The following is a 26,395-nucleotide window of genomic DNA, read 5'->3' on the forward strand; positions in this document are numbered from 1 at the left end:
TTCTTAAAGAAGTCTGTAACATTAAAGTGTTTGTGCCAGATGATTAAACTGTAACCATTTTCATAAGAGGCCATTAAGACAGAATTGTACCTCTATTTTGATATATAAACATATACAAATTGCAGAAAAGTACATTACTACTGTCCCTTGTTTAAATCTCTCATTTCAACTCAAAATATGTGAATCCTATTTTAACATAACGACTGACTGAATATGTACGCACAAGGTCCATCCTTACATGCACACACATTTCTCCCAATGAAATAAGGAAAGCTCTTTATGGATACATATAAATAAGCCAGTAAATATTTTTTATAAACTGACAAATGATTTATTTAGAAATGTTCCCCCTCATTAAATGCTGTACAAGACTGGCACCTTTAGTTGGCACTCATTTAGCATGATCAGTGCGTTGGTTCCTGTAATGCACAGTACAAAAACAACAAAATGTCACAATTGACATACGCTAATGACTTTGAAAAGAAACTTACATGCAACTCACATTTACCTATATGCATGCGACATAAGTCTGCTTTTCAGAAGTGGAACTGACAGTACACACAGTACATTACAATAGTAATGTAAAATGCCTTGACTCCCACAGCCATTGGCAGCATATGATGATTTCCACACTTTGGAAATCACAAAGGGGCAATCAAGGATTTTAAATAGACCTGTTGCCCGCTTTCAAGATGTCTTAATAATACTACAGAGGTTAGCAGGATCTCATCTTTTTGCGGGAGAGTGACTAGTGGGGGCAAGCAAACCTGCAGAAGCACCCAGACATACAGTGCATTCAGAAAGTATTCAGACCCCTTCCCTTTTTCCACATTTTGTTAGGTTACAGCCTTATTCTAAAATGTATTAAATCAATCTATTCACAATACCCCTTAATGACAAAAGCAAAAACAGGTGAAAAATGTTTGCAAATGTATAAAAAAATTAAAAGTAGTCAGACCTTTTGCTATGAGACTCAATTGAGCTCAGGTGCATTCTGTTTCCATTGATCATCCTTGAGATGTTTCTAGAACATGATTGGAGTCCACCTGTGGTAAATTCAATTGATTGGACATGATTTGGAAATGCCCACACCTGTCTATATAAAAGGGCCCACAGTTGACAGTGCATGTCAGAGCAAAAACAAAGACATGAGGTCGAAGGAATTGTCCGTAGAGCTCCGAGACAGGATTCTGTCGAGTCACAGATCTGGAGAAGAGTACCAAACAAAGTCTGCAGCATTGAAGGTCCCCAAGAACACAGTGGCTTCCATCATTCTTAAAATGGAAAAAGTTTGGAACCACCAAGACTTCCTAGAGCTGGCCTCCTGGCCAAACTGAGCAATCGGGGGAGAAGGGCCTTGGTCAGGGATGTGACCAAGAACCCAATGGTCACTGACAGAGCTGTAGAGTTCCTCTGTGGAAATGGGATAACCTTCCAGAATGACAACCATCTCTGCAGCACTCCACCAAATCAGGCCTTTATGGTAGAGTGGCCAGACGGGAAGCCACTCCTCAGTAAAAGGCACAACAGCCCGCTTTGAGTTTGCCAAAAGGGACCTAAAGAACATGAGAAACAAGATTCTCTGGTCCGATGAAACCAAGATTGAATGCCAAGCGTCACATCTGGAGGAAACCTGGCACCATCCCTACGGTGAAGCATGGTGGTGGAAGCATCATGTGTTGCGGATGTTTTTCAGCGGCAGGGACTGGGAAACTAGTTAGGATCGAGGGAAAGATGAAAGGAGAAAAGTACAGAGATCCTTGATGAAAACCTGCTCCAGAGCGCTCAGGACCTCAGGACTAGGGTGAAGATTCACCTTCCAACAGGACAACGTAGCAGTGGCTTCGGGACAAGTCTCAATGTCCTTGAGTGGCGCAACCAGAGCCCGGACTTGAATCCGATCAAATATCTCTGGAGAGACCTGAAAAAAGCTGTGCAACAACTCTCACCATCCAATCTGACAGAGCTTGAGAGGATCTGCAGAGAAGAATGGGAGAAACTCCCCAAATACAGGTGTGCTGAGCTTCTAGCATCATACCCAAGAAGACTCAAGGCTGTAATCATTGCCAAAGGTGCTTCAACAAAAGTACTGAGTAAAGGGTCTGAATACTTATGTTACATTTTTTGTTTTTGCTTTTGTTATTAAAGGGCTATTGTGTGTAGATTGAATAGGGGAAAACATATTTAATCAATTTTAGAATAAGGCTGTAACAATGTGGAAAAAGTCAAGGGGTCTGAATACTTTCCGAATGCACTGTAGGCTTCAGTAACAATTTGAACATGCTAACAATTCTAAAATAACCATGACATGTTGACCATTTAAATATATCTTTCTAAATCCTTGGATGAAATTCAAAACGTTGCAAGTGATGTATAATACTATTATACAGTATCAAGTTAAATCATGAAATCAACCTAGGCTCAGGTCAGAAAACAGCAAGCAATTCATATTTGCTTAAATGAGAAATAAACGTATGGATTGGATTGATGCTGAATTCAATTAAACAATGACATTTTCAAAATTAACCTCATTGATGGTAGGTGGCTCAGTGGCATATGACCCAAAATCCATTAGAACATTAATAGACCCTTTGCTTATTCAATTTAGACAACAAATTCTTTGATAGAAACATTTGGCACATAGACATGAAACAGGCATGTAGAATTGAAGGTAAGTCATAAAAATACTTCCAAAATGTATCACAATGCTAACAAGAAGATAATTGATACACTATATTTCTTGTAAGCCACATTAATAATCGTCTTTCATATACATTGAGTGTACAAAAGATTGAGAACACCTGCTCTTCTCATGACAAACTGATCAGGTGAAAGCTATGATCCCCTTATTGATGTCACATGTTAAATACACAACAAGTTTAGATGAAGAGGAGAAGACATGTTAAAAAAATGATTAAGCCTTGAGACATGGCTTGTGTATGCGTGCCATTCAAAGGGTGAATAGGCAAGTGCCTATATAAGTGCCTTTGGACGGGGGTAGTAGGTGCCAGGGCAGGGTATGGTAGTAGGTGGAACTCAATATTAGGAAGGGGTTCTTAATGTTTTGTACACTCAGTGTATAGTTAGTTATGTGTATCAATCATTATCCTTTTAGTGTTTTTGACAACAAAGTTGCAATACAGTAGCTCTAGCAAAGGAGTAAGAGTGAAATGTGTTAATACAAATTTTAAATCAGATTTGGATGATACAGAGTATTACATAACAAAACTAATCATTTCAGGTTGAAGGAAATTAAAATTAAGTTTAAAGCCACAGTAAACCAAAAATATTATAATTGATGAACTTAGAACAACCAATCAGTCAAATTGCTAAGGGAAATGACTCTAATACAATTTCGATTTGACAGAGTAGTAGAGGTCTAGACACCCATTTCGGGAGAATGCAAGTGTGGCCGATGTAAAATAACACTGATTAAAAACTAAAAGGAAGAAGCGCTTGGATTTCCTTGGTCTCAGAAACTAGCCTTATGTGAAGGACAATTTCACAGTGGCAGTTCATACAAGTACAGAAGTAAGGAATAAAATCACAGAATTTCATGTAATACCCTTCTTTTAAACTGATTACTAGGGTGTTTGACTGATACAGTAATATGCCATTTAGCAGACGCTTTTCTCCAAAGCGACTTACAGTCACATATGGATGGGGGAATCGAATCCACTACCCTGGCGTTACAGGCGCCATGCTCTACCAACTGAGCTACAAAGGACCACAGCTGTTGGACTGATGCATGCTAAATTCTGAGGATGTTAAACCCATAAGTTAACAAAAGTGGTGGAAACATGTTACGAGAACCTCACAAGAATTAATTTAAAGCATCATAGACAAGAAAAATAAATAAAAAAATCTCACTTTTCTTTCACGTTAAGAACTTTGATTAGGCTCCTGGTGTCTGGCCCAATTGAACAGAGTAAATGTTCAGACACGGTGAATTCTGCAGAGGTCTCTTTTCAAACAAAAGTGGACTTCAGACAAAGTACACTAAAAGCTTTCGCATTGGAAGCAGTGACACAGGAAATGACAAGTTTCACATTCGTAGCCTGTGAAATTGATGTTGTCTCAAAGAAATCCTGGAAACATTTGCCACGGTCTGTGAATCAATGATTTTCTCAATGCCCTAAGACGTTTTTACTAAATCATAGACATAGATGTGAAAGTCGTCATCAAACTTGATGAAATACACAGAGGGTTTGGCATCAACCTGATGGATAACCATGCCTGTCCTTTTGCCGCCATCCTCTTTGGCATATTCCACTTGTTTGCCAACAAGGCTATCCACCACTTCTCCAGGTTCTCTCTCGGTTGGGGTCGAGTCATCTGCAAAAGCATAGAATATTACCAGCTTTAGTGAGAATTTGTTGACTACATTTATGTAGTATTGCATCTACCGTAATACAACTTAGAATTACATGTTTTTAAAGAGAGTGATATGGAGACAAACAATGCCTAGTGTTAACACAAAATATAATTTCTGATGGACTCACTTGAATCAGGCATTATACGGAGATCCCCCTCTTTGTAGTCATCCAAGAGTTGGTACATGTACAAAACAGGGTCCTTTTCGTAAGTAATGTAGAACCATGTGTTCATAATGGGAGCCCGTGCTAGCACCATGCCCCTCCACTCCTCCTTTGGTCCTTCATCTTGCTCAAACATGTGCTCCACTGCTTTGCCTATCATGGTTTCTGCTAGCTGTGCATCACTGACGCGAGCTGGAGCTGCATTACAGAGAGCAGTTTCAAATTTATAGCAAATATGGCTATGAAAAGACATGTAAACTAATTTGTAACAAACTCAGCAAAGAAAGTAACGTCCCTTTTTCAGGACCCTATCGTTCAAAGATATTTGAATTTTTATGAATTAACTTCACAGATCTTCATTGTAAAGGGTTTAAATACTGTTTCCCATGGCTTGCTCAATGAACCATAAACAATTAATGAACATGCACCCATGGAACGGTCGTTAAGACACTAACAGCTTACAGACGGTAGGCAATTAAGGTCACAGTTATGACAACTTTGGACACTAAAGAGGCCTTTCTACTGACTCTGAAAAACACCAAAAGAAAGACGCCCAGGGTCCCTGCTCAAATGCGTGAATGTGCCTCAGGCCTCAGGCATGCTGCAGGGAGGCATGAGGACTGCAGATGTGGCCAGGGCAACAAATTGCAATGTCCGTACTGTACTCTAACACAGTGCTACAGGGAGACATGATGGACAGCTGATCGTCCTCGCAGTGGCAGACCACGTGTAAGAACACCTGCAGGACAGGTACAAGATGGAAACAACTGCCCGAGTTACACCATGAACACACAATCACTCCATCAGTGCTCAGACTGTCTGCAATAGGCCGAGAGAGGCTGGACTGAGGGCTTGTAGGCCTGTTGTAAGGCAGGTCCTCATCAGACATCACCGGCAACAATGTCGCCTATGGGCACAAACTCAGTCGCTGGACTGGCAAAAAGTGCTCTTCACTGACGAGTCGCGATTTGGTCAGATTTGCGTTTATCGTCAACGGAATGAGCGTTACACCGAGGCCTGTACTCTGGAGCGGGATCGATTTGGAGGTGGAGGGTCCGTCATGGTCTGGGGCGGAGTGTCACAGCATTATGGGACTGAGCTTGTTGTCACTGCAGGCAATCTCAAAGCGGTGCGTTACAGGAAAGACATCCTCCTCCCTCATGTGGTACCCTTCTTGCAGGCTCATCCTGACATGACGCTTCAGCATGACAATGCCACCAGCCATACTGCTCGTTCTGTGCGTGAATTCCTACAAGACAGGAATATCAGTGTTCTGCCTAGGCCAGCAAAGAGCCCAGATCTCAATCCCATTGAGCACATCTGGGAACTGTTGGATCGGAGGTTGAGGGCTAGGGACATTCCCCCCCAGAAATGTCCGGGAACCCGCAGGTGCCTTGGTGGAAGTGGGGTAACATCTCACAGCAAGAAGCAGCAAATCTGGTGCAGTCCATGAAGACAAGATGCACTGCAGTACTTAATGCAGCTGGTGGCCACACCCCAAAACTTACTTTTGATTTTGACCCCCCCCCCTTTGTTCAGGGACACATTATTCAATTTCTGTTAGTCACATCTCTGTGGAACTTGTTCAGTTTGTCTCACTTGTTGAATCTTGTTATGTTCATACAAATACTTACGTTACATTTGTTGAAAATAAACGCAGTTGACAGTGAGAGGACGTTTATTTTTTTTGCAGTTAATAAGGTATGCATGATCAAATAGAACCAATGCACTCAAGTTAGATGTGTAACATACTCATACTATACAGACAAATGTAATATGCTTATGGCTGAGCAAGGCTGACTTTTGTCATGTCTTCACAATACCTACCAACTCGGTCTGGTAAAACCTCCAGGCCTTGCACCCTCTCATCTTTGTGAAGCTCAAGTCCATAGATGCAGTCAAATCCATCATACTTGATCAGGTAGAGAGATGGGTTGACAGGGACTTGATCGAGAACTGTTCCTTTCCACTGGGAAACCTTGGTATCTTCCTTCCACTGGTGCGTTATCCTGCAACCCACTATGTTTCGTGTGGGTTGGGCAATAGGCTTGCTTGGACCGATATTCTTCTGCTTCCTATAGAGATCCCAATTTAAAAAAGTACGTAATGTCAAATCAATATATCCACACATCTGTCTGTTTGGAAGCCAACCCGCTTTTGGTCTTATGCCGTCTCTACACAACGAGAACTTACTTGTGGGAATTTTTCTTCTTGATCAGATTTGCAGATACCCCAGTATTCCCTAAAATGACAAACAAACGTGTGCATGAAGTATCTCCCCAAAATTACAATAATAATCACCCTACAGAAAGTATTCATACCTCTTGACCTATTCCACATTTTGTTGTTAAAGCCTGAATTCTAAATGTATTAAATATATTTTTTCCTAAATACACCATAATGACAGTGTAAACATGTTTTTTGAAATTGAGAAATGTATTGAAAATGAAATACATACAGTTGAAGTCAGAAGTTTACATACACCTTAGCCAAATACATTTTAAACTTTAAACGTTTTTCACAATTCCTGACATTTAATCCTAGTAAAAATTCCCTGTGTTAGGTTAGTTAGGATCACCACATTATTTTAAGAATGTGAAATGTCAGAATAATAGTTGGGAGAATGACTTATTTCAGCTTTTATTTCCTTCATCACATTCCCAGTGGGTCAGAAGTTTACATACACTCAATAGTATTTGGTAGCATTGCCTTTAAATTGTTTAACAATAAGTTGGGTCAATTCTGGCCCATTCCTCCTGACAGAGCTGGTGTAACCGAGTCAGGTTTATAGGCCTCCTTGCTCGCACAAGCTTATTCAGTTCTACCCACAAATTTTCTATGAGATTGAGATCAGGGTTATGTGATGGCCACTCCAATACCTTGACTTTGTTGTCCTTAAGCCATTTTGTCACAACTTTGGAAGTATGCTTGGGGTCATTGTGCATTTGGAAGACACATTTGCGACCAAGCTTTAACTTCCTGACTGATGTCTTGAGATGTTGTTTCAATATATCCATATAATTTTCTTTCCTCATGATGATATCCATTTTGTGAAGTGCATCAGTCCCTCCTGCAGCAAAGCACCCCCACAACATGATACTGCCACCCCCGTGCTTCATGGTTGGGATGGTGTTCTTCGGCTTGCAAGCCTCCCCTTTTTCCTCCAAACATAACAATGGTGATTATGTCCAAACAGTTCTATTTTTGTATCATCAGACCAGAGGACATTTCTCCCAAAAGTACAATCTTTGTCCCCATGTGCAGTTGCAAACCGTAGTCTGGCTTTATGGCGGTTTTGGAGCTGTGGCTTCTTCCTTGCTGAGCGGCCTTTCAGGTTATGTCGATATAGGACTCGTTTTACTGTGGATTTAGATACCAGTTTCCTCCAGCATCTTCACAAGTTCCTTTGCTGTTGTTCTGGGATTGATTTGCACTTTTCGCACCAAAGTACGTTCATCTCTAGGAGACAGAACGCGTCTCCTTCCTGAGCGGTATGACGGCTGTGTGATCCCATGGTGTTTATACTTGCTTACTATTGTTTGTACAGATGAACGTGGTACCTTCAAGCGTTTGGAAATTGCTCCCAAGAATGAACCAGACCTGTGGAGGTCTACAATTATTTTTGAGGTCTTGGCTGATTTATTTTGATTTTCCCATGATGTCAAGCAACGAGGCACTTAGTTTGAAGGTAGGCCTTGAAAAACATCCACAGGTACACCTCCAATTGACTCAAATGATGTCAATTAGGCTATCAGAAGCTTCTAAAGCCTTGACATAATTTTCTGCAATTTTCGAAGCTGTATAAAAACAGTCAACTTAGTGTATGCAAACTTCTGAGCCACTGGAATTGTGATACAGTAAATAAGTGAAATAATCTGTCTGTAAACAATTGTTGGAAAAATGACTCGTGTCATGCACAAAGTAGATGTCCTAACCGACTTGCCAAAACTATAGTTTAACAAGAAATTTGTGTAGTGGTTGAAAAATGAGTTTTAATGACTCCAACCTAAGTGTATGTAAACTTCCGACTTCAACTGTAAATCTCATTTACATAAGTATTCACAGCCCTGAGTCTTCCAATAGATTTTCAAGCAGATTTAAGTCAGAATTGTAACTCGGCCATACAAACTCTCCAGTCCTGAAAGATTACAAGCATACCAGCCATCAAAATATGGAGAGTGGTACTTAGTAATGTGTTGTATTTACCCCAAACATTACACTTTGTATTCAGGACAAAAAATATATTGCATTGCCACATATGTTGCAGTATTACTTTAGTGCCTTGTTGCAAACAAGATGCATGTTTTGGAATATTTTTATTCTGTACAGGCTTCCTATTCTCTCTGTCAATTAGGTTAGTATTGTGGAGTAACTACAATGTTGTTGATCCATCCTCAGTTTTCACATATCACAGCAATTCAACTCTGTTTTAAAGTCACCATTGGCCTCATGGTGAAATCCTTGAGCCGTTTCCTTCCTCTCCAGCAATTGCGTTAGGAAGGACGCCTATATCTTTGTAGTGACTGGGTGTATTAATACACCATTCAAAGTGTAATTAATAACTTCACCATGCTCAAAGGGATATACATTTTTATTTTTCTATTTTACCCATCTACCAATAGGTGCCCTTATTTGCAAGGCATTGGAAAACCTCCCTGGTCTTTGTGGTTGAATCTGTTTGAAATTCACCGCTAAAGGACCTTAAAGATAATTGTATGTGTTGGCTACAGAGATGAGGTCATTCAAAGATCATGTTGAACATTATTATTGCACACAGAGTGAGTCAATGCAACTTGTGACTTGTTAAGCACATTTTTGTGCACATGGGGTTGAATACTTCAATTTATCAAGGCATTTCAGCTTACATTTTTTAACTCATTTGTAAACATTTCTAAAAACATAATTCCACTTCGACATTATGGGGTATTGTGCGTAGAGCATTGACAAAAAAATCAAAATGTAATCAATTTTAAATTTAGGCTGTAAAAGAACAAAATGTTGAAAAAGTAAAGGGGTGTGAATACTTTCTGAAGGCAGTGCATATTACTGTATCATACTTAGATCTTAAAAAACCCATATGGTTTAGTAGTCTGTCATGTGTAACGTTTCGGCTACATTCATGTACACAAGGCGTGAGTTTCTCTCACCCCCATCAGCTCTGGGGCGCTGGCCTGGCATCTTTCCAAATGGGGTCTTCATTGATATACATGTAGGTGAGCAGCCAGGCTGTGACAATGTATCTACTAGGGAATCAGGAGAGAGAGGGACAGAATGCAGGTGGTGGCACTAGGTGGGAGGATCACTCCCATCCAGTGCAGGAAAACAGACTGTTGAAAAATGAACATCTGTTAAACATGTGGCACAGAAGAGAAACTCTGCAACATTATCATGAATGACTTTGGGGTAGAAAATGCCATAATTGGCAATTATCTCCAAATGTAACTGATATGAACACAGTCAGTCATGCTGACTCATGTGTGCTATAGACATATCCTTCAGCTATTACACAATCATATAGTTTAGCTGCATAAAAACGTCTGAACAGTAAATCATTTTTGTTGCAGGGTTACTTAAGGGCTTTCAAATCAAACTGTTTTGTCAAATGTGTCGTAAACAACAGGTGTAGACTAACAGTAAAATATTTATGGGCCTTTCCCAACAATGCAAAGATAAAATAGAGAAATAATAGAAAAGTAATAACATGTAATAAAAGTAATAATACATAGACAATAAGAAATGATAACTTGGCTACACGGGGTACCAATCCTGAGTCGATGTGGAGTGGTACAAGTTAATCGAGGTAGATTTGTACATATAACTAGGAATAAAGTGACTAAGCAACAGGATAGATAAACAGTCGCAGAAGCGTATGTGATGAGTCAATCAAGTTTGTGCAAAAAGGGTCAATGCAGATAGTTAAATAGTAACCAAATAGCTACCCGGACTAACTATTTAGCCATCTTATGGCTTGGGGGTAGAAGCTGTTCAGAGTCCTGTTGATTACAGTCTTGGTGCATCAGTACCGCTTGCCGTGCGGTAACAAAAATAACAGTTGTCTTGGGTGGCAATTTTTAGGGCCTTCCCCTGACACTGCCTGGTATAGAGGTCCTGGATGGCAGGGAGTTCGGCCCCAGTGATGTACTGGGCCGTATGCACTACCCTCTGTGGCTGGATGCCAAGCAGTTGCCATACCAAGCAGTGATGCAGCTGAGCTGTGGTCAATGAACAGCAATCTCACATAGGTGTTCCCTCTTGCCCAGGTGGGAGAGGGCAGTGTGGATAAGCATCCGGATTAGTGACCCACTCCTTGAAAGCGGCAGCTCCATCCTTTAGCTCAGTGCGGCTGTTGCTTGTAATGCATTGTTTCTGGATAGAATATGTACATATGGTCAATGTGGGGACGACAACGTCAATGCACTTTATAACAAAGCCAGTGACTGATGTTGTAAACTCCTTAATGACATTGGATGAATCCCGGAACATATTCCAGTCTTTGCTACCGAAACAGTCCTGTCGCCTAGCATCTGCTTCATCGGACCACTTCATTATTGGTACTTCCTGTTCAAATACTTCCCGTTTGAGTTTTTGCTTGTAAACAAGAATCAGGAGGATAGAGTTACGGTCAGATTTGCCAAATACAGGGCGAGCTTTGTATGTGTTTCTGTGTGTGGAGTAAAGGTCCTCTAGTTGTGCAGGTGACATGCTAGTAGGAATTAGATAAAATGGATATCAGTTTCCCTGAGAGTATTTTCTTGTTTGCTTATGGCCTAATACAGCTCGTTGAGTGTTGTCTTAGTGACAGCATTGGTTTGTGGTGGTAAATAGACTGCTACTAAAAATATAGATAAACTATTGGTAAATAGTATGGTCTACAGCTTATCATGAAGTATTCTAAAACGCAGGAGAGAAGAACCTCGAGACTTCCTTAATATTAGAGATTGCGCACAAGCATTTGTTGTTAACAAAGAGACACATCCCTCCCCCTAACCTTACCCAACGCTGCCGTACGGTCTTGACAACGCATAGAAAAAAACAGCTAGATGTATATTATCCATGTCCAGCCACGACTCAGAGAAACATAGGATATTACAGTTCTTCAGGTCCCGTTGATAGGATAGTTTCAAACGGAGTTCGTCCAGTTTGTTCTCCAGTGATTGTACATTCGCAAATAGAACGGAAGGTAGAGGCAGATTATTTATTTGCCGACTTAGTTTCATCCGAGAGCCTACACGTTGGCCTCTCTTTCGCCGTCTTTTCCTTTCCCCGAGTCTCTGGGATTAGGGCCTGGTCCAGGGTGAACAGTTTGTCCTGTGCCGCTGGAAAAAATCTTCATCCAAATCAAGGTTAGTAATAGCTGTTCTGATGTCCAGAAACTATTTTCAGTCGTAGGAAATGAAACAGAATTGGTCAGGAGCCCGTAAAACAGCAGCTATCCATTGCAACGCCATTCTGTTTCCACAGTGATTTCACAGTCTCTGCAAACGGAGCTACAGAGCACAGTTTGTATCGTGTTCCAAAAAAAAATATTATTCAGCTGCAAAACAATACGTAGAACTACTTAGAGCTGCGTAAACGAACCTCCGTCGGAGCCATTGCTTAGACTGCGTAGAGCCCTTAAGTCTAACACACCATAGGAAAACAGTTTTTTTTTATATTTATTTATATACAAAAAAAAAAATGGTTTCCTATGGTGTGTTAGACTTAAGGGCTCTACAGTCTACGCAATATATATATATATATATATATATATATATATATATATATATATATATATTCAGTGAGTCATAATTACAGTACAGAGACCAGGTAAGCCTAACCATACAGAGGTCAATAGACTATTTACACTGAACAAAAATATGAACCCAACATGTAAAGTGTTGGTCCCATGTTTTATGAGCTGAAATAAAAGATCCCATAATTCATCCGTATGCACAAAGTTTCTCTCAAATTATGACAAATGTGTTTACATCCCTGTTAGTGAACATTTCTCCTTTGCCAAAATAATTAATCCATCTGACAGGTGTGGCATATCAAGAAGCTGATTAAACAGAATGATCATTACACAGGTACACTTTTTTTTACATTTATAAACAAAAAATTATTCCGCACAGCAATGCCACAAATATCTCAAGCTTTGAGGGAGCAAACAATTGGAATGCTGACCGCAGGAATGTCCAACAGAGCTGTTGCCAGAGAACTGAATGTTAATTTCTCCACTATGGGCCAATGTCATTTTAGAAAATTTGGCAATAGGTCCAACCGGCATCACAACTGCAGACCATGTGTAAAAATGCCAGCCCAGGACCTCCACACGGTGGTGGTGGGGTTATGGTATGGGCAGGCATAAGATACGGACAACAAACACAATTGCAGGAAGAACCAGTGACGCAGTCAATACGGAAGTGGTCCGATGAAGCGGATGCTAAATTACAGGATTGTTTTGCTAGCCTATCAGGACTGGAATATGTTCCGTGATTCATCCAATGGCATTGAGGAGTTTATCGGTCAGTCATCGGCTTCATTAATAAGTGCATAGACGCAGTTCTGTCATACAACACAATGCTACAGATGTCTCAAGTTTTGAGGGTGTGCGCAATTGGCATGCTTACTGCAGGAATGTCCACCAGAGCTGTTGCCAGAGAATTTTATGACCATTTCTCCACCAATGTCGTTTTAGAGAAATTGGAAGTATGTTCAACTGGCCTCACAATCGCAGACCACGTGTATGGAGTCCTGTGGGCCCCATGGTAGCGTTGGGGTTATGGTATGGGCAGGCAGGCATAAGCTACAGACAACGAACACAATTGCATTTTAAATCGATGGCAATTTAAATGCACAGAGATACCGTGACGGGATCCTGAGGCCCATTGTCATGCCATTCATCCCTCTCAATCACCTTATGTTTCAGTATGACAATGCACGGCCCCATGTCGCAAGGATCTGTACACAATTCCTGGAAGCTGGCCTGCTTACTCACCAGACATGTCACCCATTGAGCATGTTTGGGATGCTATGGATCGACGTGTACGACAGCGTGTTCTAGTTCTCGCCAATATCCAGAAACTTCGCACAGCCATTGAAGGAGGAGTGGACCAGATGCATGTGAAATCCATAGAGTCGGGCCTAAGCGTTTTCCTTATATGAACTGTAACTCAGTAAAAACTTTGAAATTATTGCATTTATATTTTTATTCAGTATAGTTACTTCAAAGTTAAATAGCTACCCGGACTAATGGCATTTACCCTTTTTGCACTAACTTTTTTGATTGATAATAAACAGTATATGTTATCTATCCTGTTGCCTAGTCATTTTATTCCTAGTTATATGTACAGTTGAAGTCAGAAGTTTACATACACCTTAGCCAAATACATTTAAACTGTTTCACAATTCCTGACATTTAATCCTAGTAACAATTCCCTGTTTTAGGTCAGTTAGGATCACCACTTCATTTTAAGAATGTGAAATGTCAGAATAATAGAGAATTATTTATTTCTGCTTTTATTTCTTTCATCACATTCCCAGTGGGTCAGAGGTTTACATACACTCAATTAGTATTTGGTAGCATTGCCTTTAAATTGTTTAACTTGGGCCAAACCTTTTGGGTAGCCTTCCACAAGCTTCCCACAATAAGTTGGGTGAATTTTGGCCCATTCCTCCTGACAGAGCTGGTGTAACTGAGTCAGGTTTGTAGGCCTCCTTGCTCGCACACTCTTTTTCAGATCTGCCCACAAATATTCTACAGGATTGAGGTCAGGGCTTTGTGATGGCCACTCCAATACCTTGACTTTGTTGTCCTTAAGCCATTTTGCCACAACTTTGGAAGTATGCTTGGGGTCATTGTCCTTTTGGAAGATCCAAAAAGTCCGATCTTTGTCCCCATGTGCAGTTGCAAACCGTAGTCTGGCTTTTTTATGGCAGTTTTGGAGCTGTGGCTTCTTCCTTGCTGAGTGGCCTTTCATGTTATGTCAATGTAGGACTTGCTTTACTGTGGATTTAGATACTTTTGTACCGGTTTCCTCCAGCATATTCACAAGGTCCTTTGCTGTTGTTTTGGGATTGATTTGCACTTTTTGCACCAAAGTACGTTCATCTCTAGGAGACAGAATGCGTCTCCTTCCTGAGCTGCATGACGGCTGGTGTTTATACTTGCGTACTATTGTTTGTACAGATGAACGTGGTACCTTCAAGCGTTTGGAAATTGCTCCCAAGGATAAACAAGACTTTTTTTTGAGGTCTTGGCTGATTTCTTTTGATTTCTCCATGATGTCAAGCAAAGAGGCACTGAGTTTGAAGGTAGGCCTTGAAATACATCCACAGGTACACCTCCAATTCACTCAAATTATTTCAATTAGGCTATCAGAAGTTTATAAAGGCTTGACACCATTTTCTGAAATTTTCCAAGCTGTTTAAAGGCACAGTCAACTGAGGGTATGTAAACTTCTAACCCACTGGAAGTGTGATACAGTGAATTATAAGTTAAACAATCTGTCTGTAAACAATTGTTGGAAATGTTTTTTTTGTGTCATGCACAAAGTAGACGTCCTAACTGACTTGCCAAACTATAGTTTGTTAACATTTGTGGAGTGGTTGAAAAACAAGTTAATGACTCCAACCTAAGTGTATGTAAACTTCTGACTTGAACTGCGCATATCTACCTCAAATGTCTCCACCAACTCGGTACTGCTACCCCGTGTTTATAGCCAAGTTATCATTACTCATTGTGTATTTTTCATTAAGCGTTATTACTTTATTATTTCTGTACATTGTTGGGAAGGGCCCTTAAATAAACATTTCACCGTTGGTCTACACCTGTTTTTTATGAAGCATGTGACGAATAACATTTTATTTGCATCTTGGAAATAGACCTGTAAACACATACAACAGTCAGAAATATTAAATATTAATATTTATGATGAACGTAAACTTTTTGGTAGCGGTTCAATATACAACTTTCAAAGTCAAATTTGCTCATTCAGTGCTGTATGGTCCTGCCTGACAAAAATGCATACAGTTACACTGCAATAATCCCAACATCCTGATAGGATCGTTCAATGTCATTTCAGCAAGCCATGACACCCACCATCTCAGATCGTTCTGAAGTAATTTCTGTAGTTAGATAAGATAAGCATTCCTGCAACATTTTTTGGTTGAAATATAATTTGACCTTTGAGAAATTTAAGCTAATTGATTGCACCGAAATATACCATTTTAAATTTATAGGATTCATATAACATTCAAGAAATATAGTACCTAACATCCAATTTGGACCAACCTGTTTTTTTTTTTACTATGTGTAAGACATGAGGAATCCAAAGTAATTGTCAAAAGCCACCTATGGACCCCCCATCCTAAGAATGAGTATACAGTATCAATCAGTTCTGTATGATAAGTAGTATGGAGCTGCAGCTCTGAGTATTGTTTCTTCATCCTATGTAATGTATTATCAGTACATTTGGTGGGGGTTTTTCCCATCTTTTCAACAAACAACAGCCAAGCATTGATGATCATGTCACCAGAATAAGACCCTCGATATTTATTGGAAAGGAGCATCAAGCTCATCACCATGCACTTTCACCACCCTGTGAAGTTCATCGTAACGCATTTCATCTGTAGCCTAAAACTGCATGGTTTCCCGACGAGTCGTAGTGGGAGGACCACCCAACATGTAATCGCGTGACTCCCAAGTTCACTTCAATATGATGGTTGTTATATCAATTTGCGCTAAAAACGTTTCCACCGACATTCTTGCATAATTAATTTTACTGACACAAAAAGATCACACCCTAGAGTATTTTGTTTTGTCAACGTTTGGAAGTTTACCGACAAATGTTCTGTTTCCATCAGGCTTGTCATGACATTTTTGTATTTTACAAGCATAAAAAAGGTTGGATGGTAACCACAGAGGGCTGCTGAGGGAAGAACGGCTCATAATAATGGCCGGAACAGAGCAAATGGAATGGCAACAAACACCTGGAAACCACGTGTTTGATGCATTTGTTACCATTCCACTAATTCCGCTCCAGTAATTACCACGAGCCTGTTCTCCCCAAATAACGTGCAACCAACCTCCTGTGATGGAAACCTGGTTATTGTTAGAAAAAAAAGTTGGGTGCAAATCGGATGTTAGGTTCTATATTTATTGAATATTAGGCCTGTATGAATCCTACAAATTAAAATGACCAGTTTGGGTGCAATCAATTAGCTTAACTTCTCAGAGACCATTATATTTCAACAAAATGTTGCAGGAATGCTAATCTTAACTATTTCTAACAGAAACAGTGTCAGAACAATCTGAGATGGTGGGTGTCGAAATCCTCTCGTGCTTTTTGAGGTGGAACAACCCCTAAAAGTTGCTGTGTGTGATCTTTTGTTGTTGCTGGGGATTGACTGTGAGGAAGTGGTCTTTGTGTGCCATGTTTGATCAGCTCCACATCTGCAACCCTTTTACTGTTCATCAAAGCCCAGGGATCTTCTTCAAATGTACATTGCATTATATTATTTTATAGTATGAAGAACACAATTGAACATAGCTGAATAAAATAGAAAATATATTTTCCCCAAACGATGAGGGAGTACGCACATGTGGCTATTCTGTGTTGGGCTGTTAACAAAGAAATAGGTACTTTTATGCTTAGAGTTAGAGTTACTTAGAGTTAGTGTTACTTTCGTTGTTGGGCTACACAGAAGCCCAACAGACCCCTTGACTTTTTCCACATTTTGTTACAGCCTTATTCTAAAATGGATTAAATCGTTTTTTCCCCTTCATCCTTCTACATACAATACCCCAAAATTACAAAAGCAAAAACTGGTTTAGACATTTTTGTAAATGTATAAAATAAAAAAAAGCTATGTAAATATCACATTTACATAAGTATTCTGTCCCTTCACTCAGTACTTCTGTTAAAGCACCTTTGGAAGTGATTACAGCTTAGTCTTCTTGGGTATGACGCTACAAGCTTGGCACACCTGGATTTTGGGGAGTTTCTCCCATCCTTCTCTGCAGATCCTCAAGCTCTGTTAGGTTGGATGGGGAGCGTCACTGCACAGCTATTTTCAGGTCTCACCAGAGATGTTTTATCGGGTTCAAGTCCGGACATTGAGACTTGTCCTGTAGCCACTCCTGTGTTGTCTTGGCTGTGTGCTTACGTTGTCCTGTTGGAAGGTGAACCTTCGCCCCAGTCTGAGGTCCTGAGTGCTCTGGAGCAGGTTTTCATCAAGGATCTCTGTACTTTGCTCTGTTCATCTTTCCCTCGATCCTGACCAGTCTCCCAGTCTGTGTCTCTGAAAAACATCCCCACAGCATGATGCTGCAACCACCATGCTTCACCGTAGGGATGGTGGCAGGTTTCCTCCACATGTGACACTTGGCATTCAGGCCAAAGAGTTCAATCTTGGTTTCATCAGACCAGAGAATCTTGTCCTTTAGGCACCTTTTGGCAAACTCAGTGCCTTTTTACTGAGGGAGGGGCTTCCATCTGGCCACTCTACCATAAAGGCCTGATTGGTGGAGTGTTGCAGAGATGGTTGTCCTTCTGGGAGGTTATCTCCACAGAGGAACTCTGGAGCTCTGTCAGAGTGACCATCGGGTTCTTGGTCACCTCCCTGACCAAGGCGCTTCTACCCACGATTGCTCAGTTTGGCCGGGCGGCCAGCTCTAGGAAGAGTCATGGTGGTTGCAAACTTCTTCCCTTTAAGAATATTTGAGGCCACTGTTCTTGGGGACCTTCAATGCTGCAGGAATGTTTTGGTACCCTTCCCCAGATCTTTCCCTCGTCACAATCCTGTCTCGGAGCTCCATGGACAAATCCTTTGACATCATGACTTGGTTTTTGCTCTGAAATGCACTGTCAACTGTGGGACCTTACATAGACAGGTGTGTGCCCTTCCAAATCAAGTCCAATCAATTGAATTTACCACAGGTGAACTCCAATTAAGTTGTAGATACATCAAGGCTGATCAATGGGAACAGGATGCATAGCAAAGGGTCTGAATACTTAAGAAAATAAGCTATGTTTTTATTTTTAACACATTTGCAAAAATTCCTGAACCTGTTTGCTTTGCCATTATGGGGTATTGTGTGTAGACATTATCGCCGGTGTGATGTGGCAGTAATACGGTCACCGTAACAGCCATAGCAATGATAGAGTAATTATCTTTGATCGCCAATGCCATTGTTGTGAATTGCCAAACCGGCCATTCACAAATTCAGAGCGTTATCATGATCCTCAGTTAATTCATCGCATTTCATCTCGACACTGAGCGCGCTCAGGACGCACCCAGAGTATAGCATTGCTGAATCATACAAATGTTGTAACGGCAGTCAAATGACAAAAGTAAAATTACCAAAGTTGCTAAGCTTGCTAGAGAACCTCCAATGAATTACAGAATAACTTATCCTATACTGTATTTGACAAAATAGAATTGATGATTATACAGATAGCATATCAGCTCATGAATAACAGAGGTGAAGAGTGCGAAAAGTTTAAATATCAAGGTATTTTGACATGCATAGGGGAGAGACATGCTTTGATAATGCAACCTACATATTACAGAATAAAGTTAGGGATTTTCATGTGAGACGGGAGTCAGGATTTGGGGTTTTAGTGAGATTGGGACTGGAAAGGAAAACAGCCTAGGCTCTAGGACAGAGTTTGGTAAATCCTGCTCTAGGACAGGTGAAGATAGCATTTTCCCTTATGTCTCTCTGTATTGTTAAAAGACTTCATGTCTATGACAGAGATGCATATGTAGGTCAATGAACAATTCACTATCAAATTTGTGACTGTCTGAAGAGACAGGTCAAAGAGGCACACATTCTTTTATAAGCTATACTGTAGAGGTTTCCTGTAGGGTTTGTTAACTGCATTCGGGTCGCATGTGCAGCCCGGCAGTGTCAATTATGTGTGTGCTTTGAATTTATGCAGACTTTTTGTGAAGTAAATACACTAGGCTAAAGGCTTCCATTCAACAACCTGTTTAGATAACGTGCCATTTCATTTTTTGCTAATCTGATGCCTCTCATGTGTATTTTGTGGAATTGCCTTAGTGCCGACATTGGGGGGAAATGTTTTAATTGGCTACAGGTCATCTGCCTCACCTAAAGCCCATTCTTGTGGGAAGCTGCTATAGAGCACCAAGCGCTAACAGTCAGTATCTGGATAATATGTGTGAAATACATGTGATATCAGAGAAGTATATTTTCTGGGTGATTTAAATAGACTGGCTCTCATCAAGCTGCCCACTCAAGAAAATGTGTTGTCAGTCAACCTACCAGGGTAGTTACAAACAGCACAGGAATTAAATCATCAACATGTATTGATCCCATCTTTACTAATGCTGCAGAAATTTGCTTTAAAGCAGTATCCATAGGATGTAGTGATCACACTATAGTAGCCATATCTAGGAAAACTAAAGTTCCAAAGGCTGGGCCTAATATAGTGAATAAGAGGTCATACAATAAGTTGCAGTGATTCATATGTTGATGTAAAGAATATTTACTTGTCTGTGGTGTTTAATTAGGAGCAGCCAGACGCTGCACTTGACAGATTTATGAAATTGCTTATTCCAGCTAATAATAAGAAGGCACCCATTAAGAAAATGACTGTAAAAACTGTGATGGGTTCTGACTATAAACTTGAAATATCCTTAAATCAAGTCACTAAGGGAAGAGAGGGGAATCCAGAATGTTTACATTCTGTCAGAACATGTTATTGTTAGACATCAGGTATCCTATGGAAAGGAGAATGGCCACAGTCTGGTTTCAGTTGTTGGGATGCAATTTGAAATACTTGCTACACCAGAAGTTAATGGTTATCTGAAAGGGGGAATGGGGGTCAATTAAGGTTTGATATTAGCCAGGGGCTTGGGAATGTTACTGAGTAAGGGATAGGCAATTACATGGTTGTGGTCACTGATAAGGGTGGAGAGCTGTGGATTATTGAAGAATGGGGGCCGAGGTCAGGTCACAATAAGGGAGAAGGAACAGTTTATTACCCACATCACTTAAACTTCCTGCCTAGCAATAAAGATGTAAAGTGGGGAATACATACTTGTTCTGGTGGGAACATGTATTTTGTCTGTTCAACTGTCTGAACCATTGGGTGAATAAACTTGGTTTGAGCTTGTCCTAGTTGTCCGGTAGTTTTTACTCTTTTTATTTAGAACCTAACAACTGTTAAATCCCCTTGGATTGATGAAGATTTTAAAAACTGTATGGTTGAGAGGGATGAGGCAAAAGGTATGACATAAGTCTGAAAGCCAAACTGATTGGCAAACGTACTGCAAATAAGAAATCATGTGACTAAACTATACGATGAAACAAAAAAAAAATGTATATAAAGAATGATAGTAAAAAGCTTTAGAGCACCTTAAAATTACATTTTGGGAAAAAGGCAAACTCAGCTCCATCATTCATTGAATCAGATGGCTCATTCATCAAAACCCACTGATATTGCCAACTACTTAAATTACTTTTCATTGGCAAGATAAGCAAACTTAGGTATGACATGCAAGCAACAAAAACACTGACACCACACGGGTCATTCTCATGAAACCATTAAAATACCATGGCAGTAATGATTTTAAATATAAAACATGTCATTTAGTAATATAACAAAATATCATAATAAAGATAAGTGTTCTCTACCTTGCACAAAGAGTAATTTCAACATAGGAATGAATTATTTTTGTATTTTAATGCATTTTCTGCTTCAATTCTCATTACCGCAACGCATCCAGCTCTGTCTGAATGTTTTTTGTTGTTGTAATTTAAACAGAGTAAAATATTCAGAAAAAATAAAGGGATGTTCTAATAGATGTTTTCAAATGACAGAAAAATGATTAACTGAATATTCATGTATGATAATTATGAAAAAAGTGGAAAAATCAAGTGTCCATGACTGATGTCATCCTCCGCAACATTTAAGGACTGAGAATTTTAAATAAAGTTTGATTTTGAATGAAGCAACACATCTGCCAGTACCTTCAAGATGGCTACCAGGTAAGCAGATCTCTTTATATTTCTCAAGTTAAAAAGTTAAACAATCTCGTCAGACTGTGTTCATGACAGTATTGATTATCATTACCAATACAGGTAGTTTTCCACATTTAGAAAAACGTTAGAATTTTTAATCTATGAAAATATACTTAATTAATGTCGAATTATGTACATTGAGTAAAATTTGCTTAGTCATCATGTCTTCTCTATTGTTAGCTAAGGTTCCTCATCCTCCGCAACATCATTCTCACTTAGCGCTACAATTTAAGGCCAGTTGTGGTAGAGAGAACTTCTGTTTCGGTAATGAGAATTGTATCATACAGACTATATTTTTTAAATATATATGATTAACTATTAATTTAAATATTATTTATTAAATGTTGATATTTTGCTTTATGTCCTGTTTAATTGCAGACAGTTAGCAAGTGACAAAAAGAAAGCTTTAGCGAAGGCTAGACTGAATTCAGAGAAAAAGTTTACATCAACCCAGAACTGCTGGAAGAGTACAGAAGGAAGGCGAGAGAAGATGTTAGGGTTTGGAGAGGTTACAGCAAGAGTAATTAGCATATATATAGTCTATAGGAATCCTATGTCCTCATACAGTGTCTATAGGAAGTCAATACCCTACAGTGTTTAGAAGTCTACACATGCGGGCACACACATCCACCACAAACGCACACGGTCACACACACAGAATCAGTAAGCCATTTAGTTTATACTATAGGATGTCCACACAGTCTGTAAGCCATTCAGTCCCTACTGTAGGATGTCCATAACAGTAAGATTTGTCCCATGTTTTGAGACATGCTCATTTCATGTCATGCTTCCTTTCCATCTCCAGATATCAAAAACTAAAAATTGTAAAATCAAGAAAACTCAAGATCTGACAAAGAAGCACATGAAAATAAGGAAAAAACAGTGGCGGGAAAACGCAAAGGTATTACAGAAGAAAAAAAACATCTAAAAGCTGTATTGGACATAACACAATCAAGCGAGGAAAATTATACACTTCAACATGTTCAAGAAGAAAAATGAAGTTGAGGAAATCTTCAAAAAGACACAGCCTCCTCAAGAGAACAGACATTCTCACCTCAGCAGGTAAATGTCCCTGCCATCAACTCACCCTCCTAAAATAAGAGACACCAGGACCAATGAAGACATCTACCCCAAATTAATCACCCAAAAACAGGAACAGAAGAAAGAAAGAAAACACTATCAAAATTGAGGTCAAAGTTGCACTACACAAGAGAAGCTGCTGGAGAGGACCAAAGAGATGGTCAACCTAAAGAAAAGACTGAAAAGACTTGAAATGATGGCCAAGAGGAAGCAGGTAATTGTCAACATGGAAGGCAGAGAGGTCCAGAAAACTACAAAGAGAGGTCCGAGAACATTATCCAATAACAGCCGGAGAAGAATAATCCGCAAACTTGTTAGCCACTTCCTTCATCAAGATAATCTTCACTGTAATAAATGGGAAATCCGGAGAAATTCGGAAAAAGGGCCAGATATTCCGCAAGAGAACCTTAACGGACACTGGCAAATCTTCATAGACTTCTATCTGAGAATCCAAGGAACAACCTTTCCAAGGCTAAATTCTTTAAACTTAAGCCATTTTGGATTGGCATGCGAAGAGTCAGACAGAAAAACAAGCGCTTGCAAAACGCATGACAACTTTGGCTTGAAGATAAAGAAGCTGCACCAGCTTGGGGCCATAGAAACCTCAACCCCAAGGGACACTGTACAGGCCAGTGTGTTTAGTGACGATGACATGTGCTGTTCTAATGTTCTCATATGTGTTCTCTGTTTTTAGCCTGTTTGTTATGTTCTTTTGAAGCACTGCAAAATTAAATTGATTGAACTTGAATCCATGATTGTGCCAATATTATCTCATTTATTTTCTACTTTAAATGTCGTGTTTTTTTTACCATACCTCAGTCTTAGTATACTTATTATCATTACCAAAATCAACCTTGTTTCCAAACCTGTATATCATTACCGCAACAGGTGTTCATTTAATAATGAATGGAAAAATAGTAGTTTGCTTGATGGCACAAGGACATCAAAAATATTAGGTTGTAGATTGCGGAAGGTGTGAGAAATCAAATCAAATAAATTTAATTTAAAAATATATATTATTTCACAGTTTCAAGTAACTGTGCATGACTGTTTATAATAAAAAACAAATTGAAAATATATTAGCTTTCCGAATGGTCTTGACGTTTTCAGACCGTTACGGTAATGAGATTAAGGACTTGTTTTGGAAAATATGTTCAAAAAGGTGTTAAATTGTCAGTAAATATTTTTTTATTAATGCTCAAACATTTCAGACCTTGTTATTAATGCCTAAAAAGTTAATTTGTTGATGCGTGTCTTTTTAAAGATTTCATGTTTGAAATCAAGATTTCATGAACACCCACAGATCTAAGTATCTCTGACCAAATTATGAAAGACAAGAAATGTACTTTTGAATTCCGTAAAGTCAGTGTGGAATAGGTGAATTTTTTTGTTGTTGTCTATCAACAACGACAAGCCACCGGGGTCTGACAATCTGGATGGAAAATGACTGAGGATAATAGCGGACGATATTGCCACTCCAATTTGCCACATCTTCAATTTAAGCCTACTAGAAAGTGTGTGACCTCAAGCTGGCTCAAATAGCCGACCAATCAGCCTGTTACCAACCCTTAGTAAACTTCTGTAAAAAAAATTAAATAATGTTTGACCAGATACAATGCTATTTAAAACTAAACAAATTGTCAACAGAATTTCGGCATGATTATAGGGAAGGACACTTAACAAGCACAACACTTCCACAAATTACTGATGATTGGCTGAGAGAAATTGATGATAAAATTATTGTGGGGCTGTCTTTTTAGACTTCAGTGCAGCTTTTGACATTATTGATTATAGTCTGCTGTTGGAAAAACATATGCATTATGGCTTTACACCCCCTGCTATAATGTGGATAAAGAGTTACTTGTCTAACAGAACACAGAGGGTGTTCTTTAATGGAACCCTCTCAAACATAATCCAGGTAGAATCAGGAATTCTCCAGGGTAACTGTTTAGGTCCCTTATTTTAATCTTTACTAAAGGACATGCCACTGGCTTTGAGTAAAGTCAGTGTGTCTATGTATGCGGACGTCTCAACACTATACACGTCAGCTACTACAGCAACTGAAATGACTGCAACACTTAACCTGTTAGGGCTAGGGGGCAGTATTGACACGGCTGGATAAAAAACGTACCCGATTTAATCTGGTTACTACTCCTGCCCAGTAACTAGAATATGCATATAATTATTGCCTTTGGATAGAAAACACTCCAAAGTTTCTAAAACTGTTTGAATGGTGTCTGTGAGTATAACAGAACTCAAATGGCAGGTCAAAACCTGAGAAGATTCTGTACAGGAAGTACCCAGTCTGACCATTTCTTGGCCTTCTTTGCCATCTCTATCCATTACAAAGGATCTCTGCTGTTACGTGACACTTCCTACGGCTGCCATAGGCTCTCAGAAGGCGGTAAAAAGCTGAATCGTGGCTTTGCAGGCTCTGGCTGAAAAAAAGTAGCGCGTTTGGGTAGTGGCTGGTTACAGTACTGTGAGACTCAGGCTCGTGCCCGCGTCGACCGAAAGCTTTGTTTTCTTTCCTCTGTTTAGCTAAATGGACATTCCCGGTCGGAATATTATCGCTTTTTTACGAGAAAAATTGCATAAAAATGGATTTTAAACAGCGGTTGACATGCTTCGAAGTACGGTAATGGAATATTTAGATTTTTTTGTCACGAATTGCGCCATGCGCACGACCCTGATTTACCATTTCAGATAGTGTCTGGGACGCACGAACAAAACGCCGCTATTCGGATATAACGATGGATTATTTTGGACGAAACCAACATTTGTTATTGAAGTAGCAGTCCTGGGAGTGCATTCTGACGAAGACAACAAAAGGTAATCAAAGTTTTACAATAGTAAATGTGATATTGGTGAGTGCTAAACTTGCCGGGTGTCTAAATAGCTAGCCCGTGATGCCTGGGCTATGTACTTAGAATATTGCAAAATGTGCTTTCACCAAAAAGCTATTTTAAAATGGGACATATCGAGTGCATAGAGGAGTTCTGTATCTATAATTCTTAAAATAATTGTTATGCTTTTTGTGAACGTTTATCGTGAGTAATTTAGTAAATTGTTAGCGAATTCCCCGGAAGTTTGCGGGGAATTTGCTAGTTCTGAACGTCACATGCTAATGTAAAAAGCTGGTTTTTGATATAAATATGAACTTGAACAAAACATGCATGTATTGTATAACATAATGTCCTAGGGTTGTCATCTGATGAAGATCATCAAAGGTTAGTGCTGCATTTAGCTGTCTTCTGGGTTTTTGTGACATTATATGCTAGCTTGAAAAATGGGTGTCTGATTATTTCTGGCTTGGTACTCTGCTGACATAATCTAATGTTTTGCTTTCGTTGTAAAGCCTTTTTGAAATCGGACAGTGTGGTTAGATTAACGAGAGTCTTGTCTTTAAATAGCTGTAAAATAGTCATATGTTTGAGAAATTGAAGTAATAGCATTTCAAAGGTTTTGAAAATCGCGCCACAGGATTCAACTGGCTGTTACGTAGGTGGGACGAATTCGTCCCGCCGGTCCCATAGAGGTTAAACATTTAGTATTGTAGATATGTAGTGGAGTAATGTAATATGATGTGCTGTTTTATATTTTGTTTTACATGTAATGGAAGTGCTTTAATATGTTTAATATGTACCCCAGGAAGAGTAGCTGCTACCTTGGCAGCAGCTAATGGGGTTCCCTAATAAATACAAATACCTAGCTATACTAACTAATCTCTAAGTTACCTGAGGTC

General features: G+C 39.6%; 1 protein-coding gene across 3 annotated transcripts in view; it reads right to left on the reverse strand.

The window, feature by feature from the left end:
* Positions 1–306: 306 nt before the first annotated feature.
* LOC106580201 (spindlin-Z) overlaps positions 307–26,395 on the reverse strand; it is a 28,648-nt gene continuing 2,559 nt past the window's right edge. Inside the window, exons 2-6 of one of the 3 annotated variants that reach the window (XM_014161005.2) lie at positions 9,686–9,865; positions 6,732–6,780; positions 6,366–6,613; positions 4,503–4,736; positions 307–4,335 (exon numbers count right to left, since the gene is read on the reverse strand). In XM_014161005.2, the coding sequence (XP_014016480.1) occupies positions 4,136–4,335; positions 4,503–4,736; positions 6,366–6,613; positions 6,732–6,780; positions 9,686–9,737 (783 nt within the window). In that variant the 5' untranslated portion in view covers positions 9,738–9,865 and the 3' untranslated portion in view covers positions 307–4,135. Of the gene's footprint in view, positions 4,336–4,502; positions 4,737–6,365; positions 6,614–6,731; positions 6,781–9,685; positions 12,152–26,395 lie in introns of those variants that run through there. The other 2 variants (XM_014161007.2, XM_082966164.1) reach the window with 2 other exon arrangements.

Source organism: Salmo salar, chromosome 20 (genome assembly GCF_965601325.2).
Source record: "Salmo salar chromosome 20, fSalSal1, whole genome shotgun sequence".
NCBI lineage: Eukaryota > Metazoa > Chordata > Actinopteri > Salmoniformes > Salmonidae > Salmo > Salmo salar.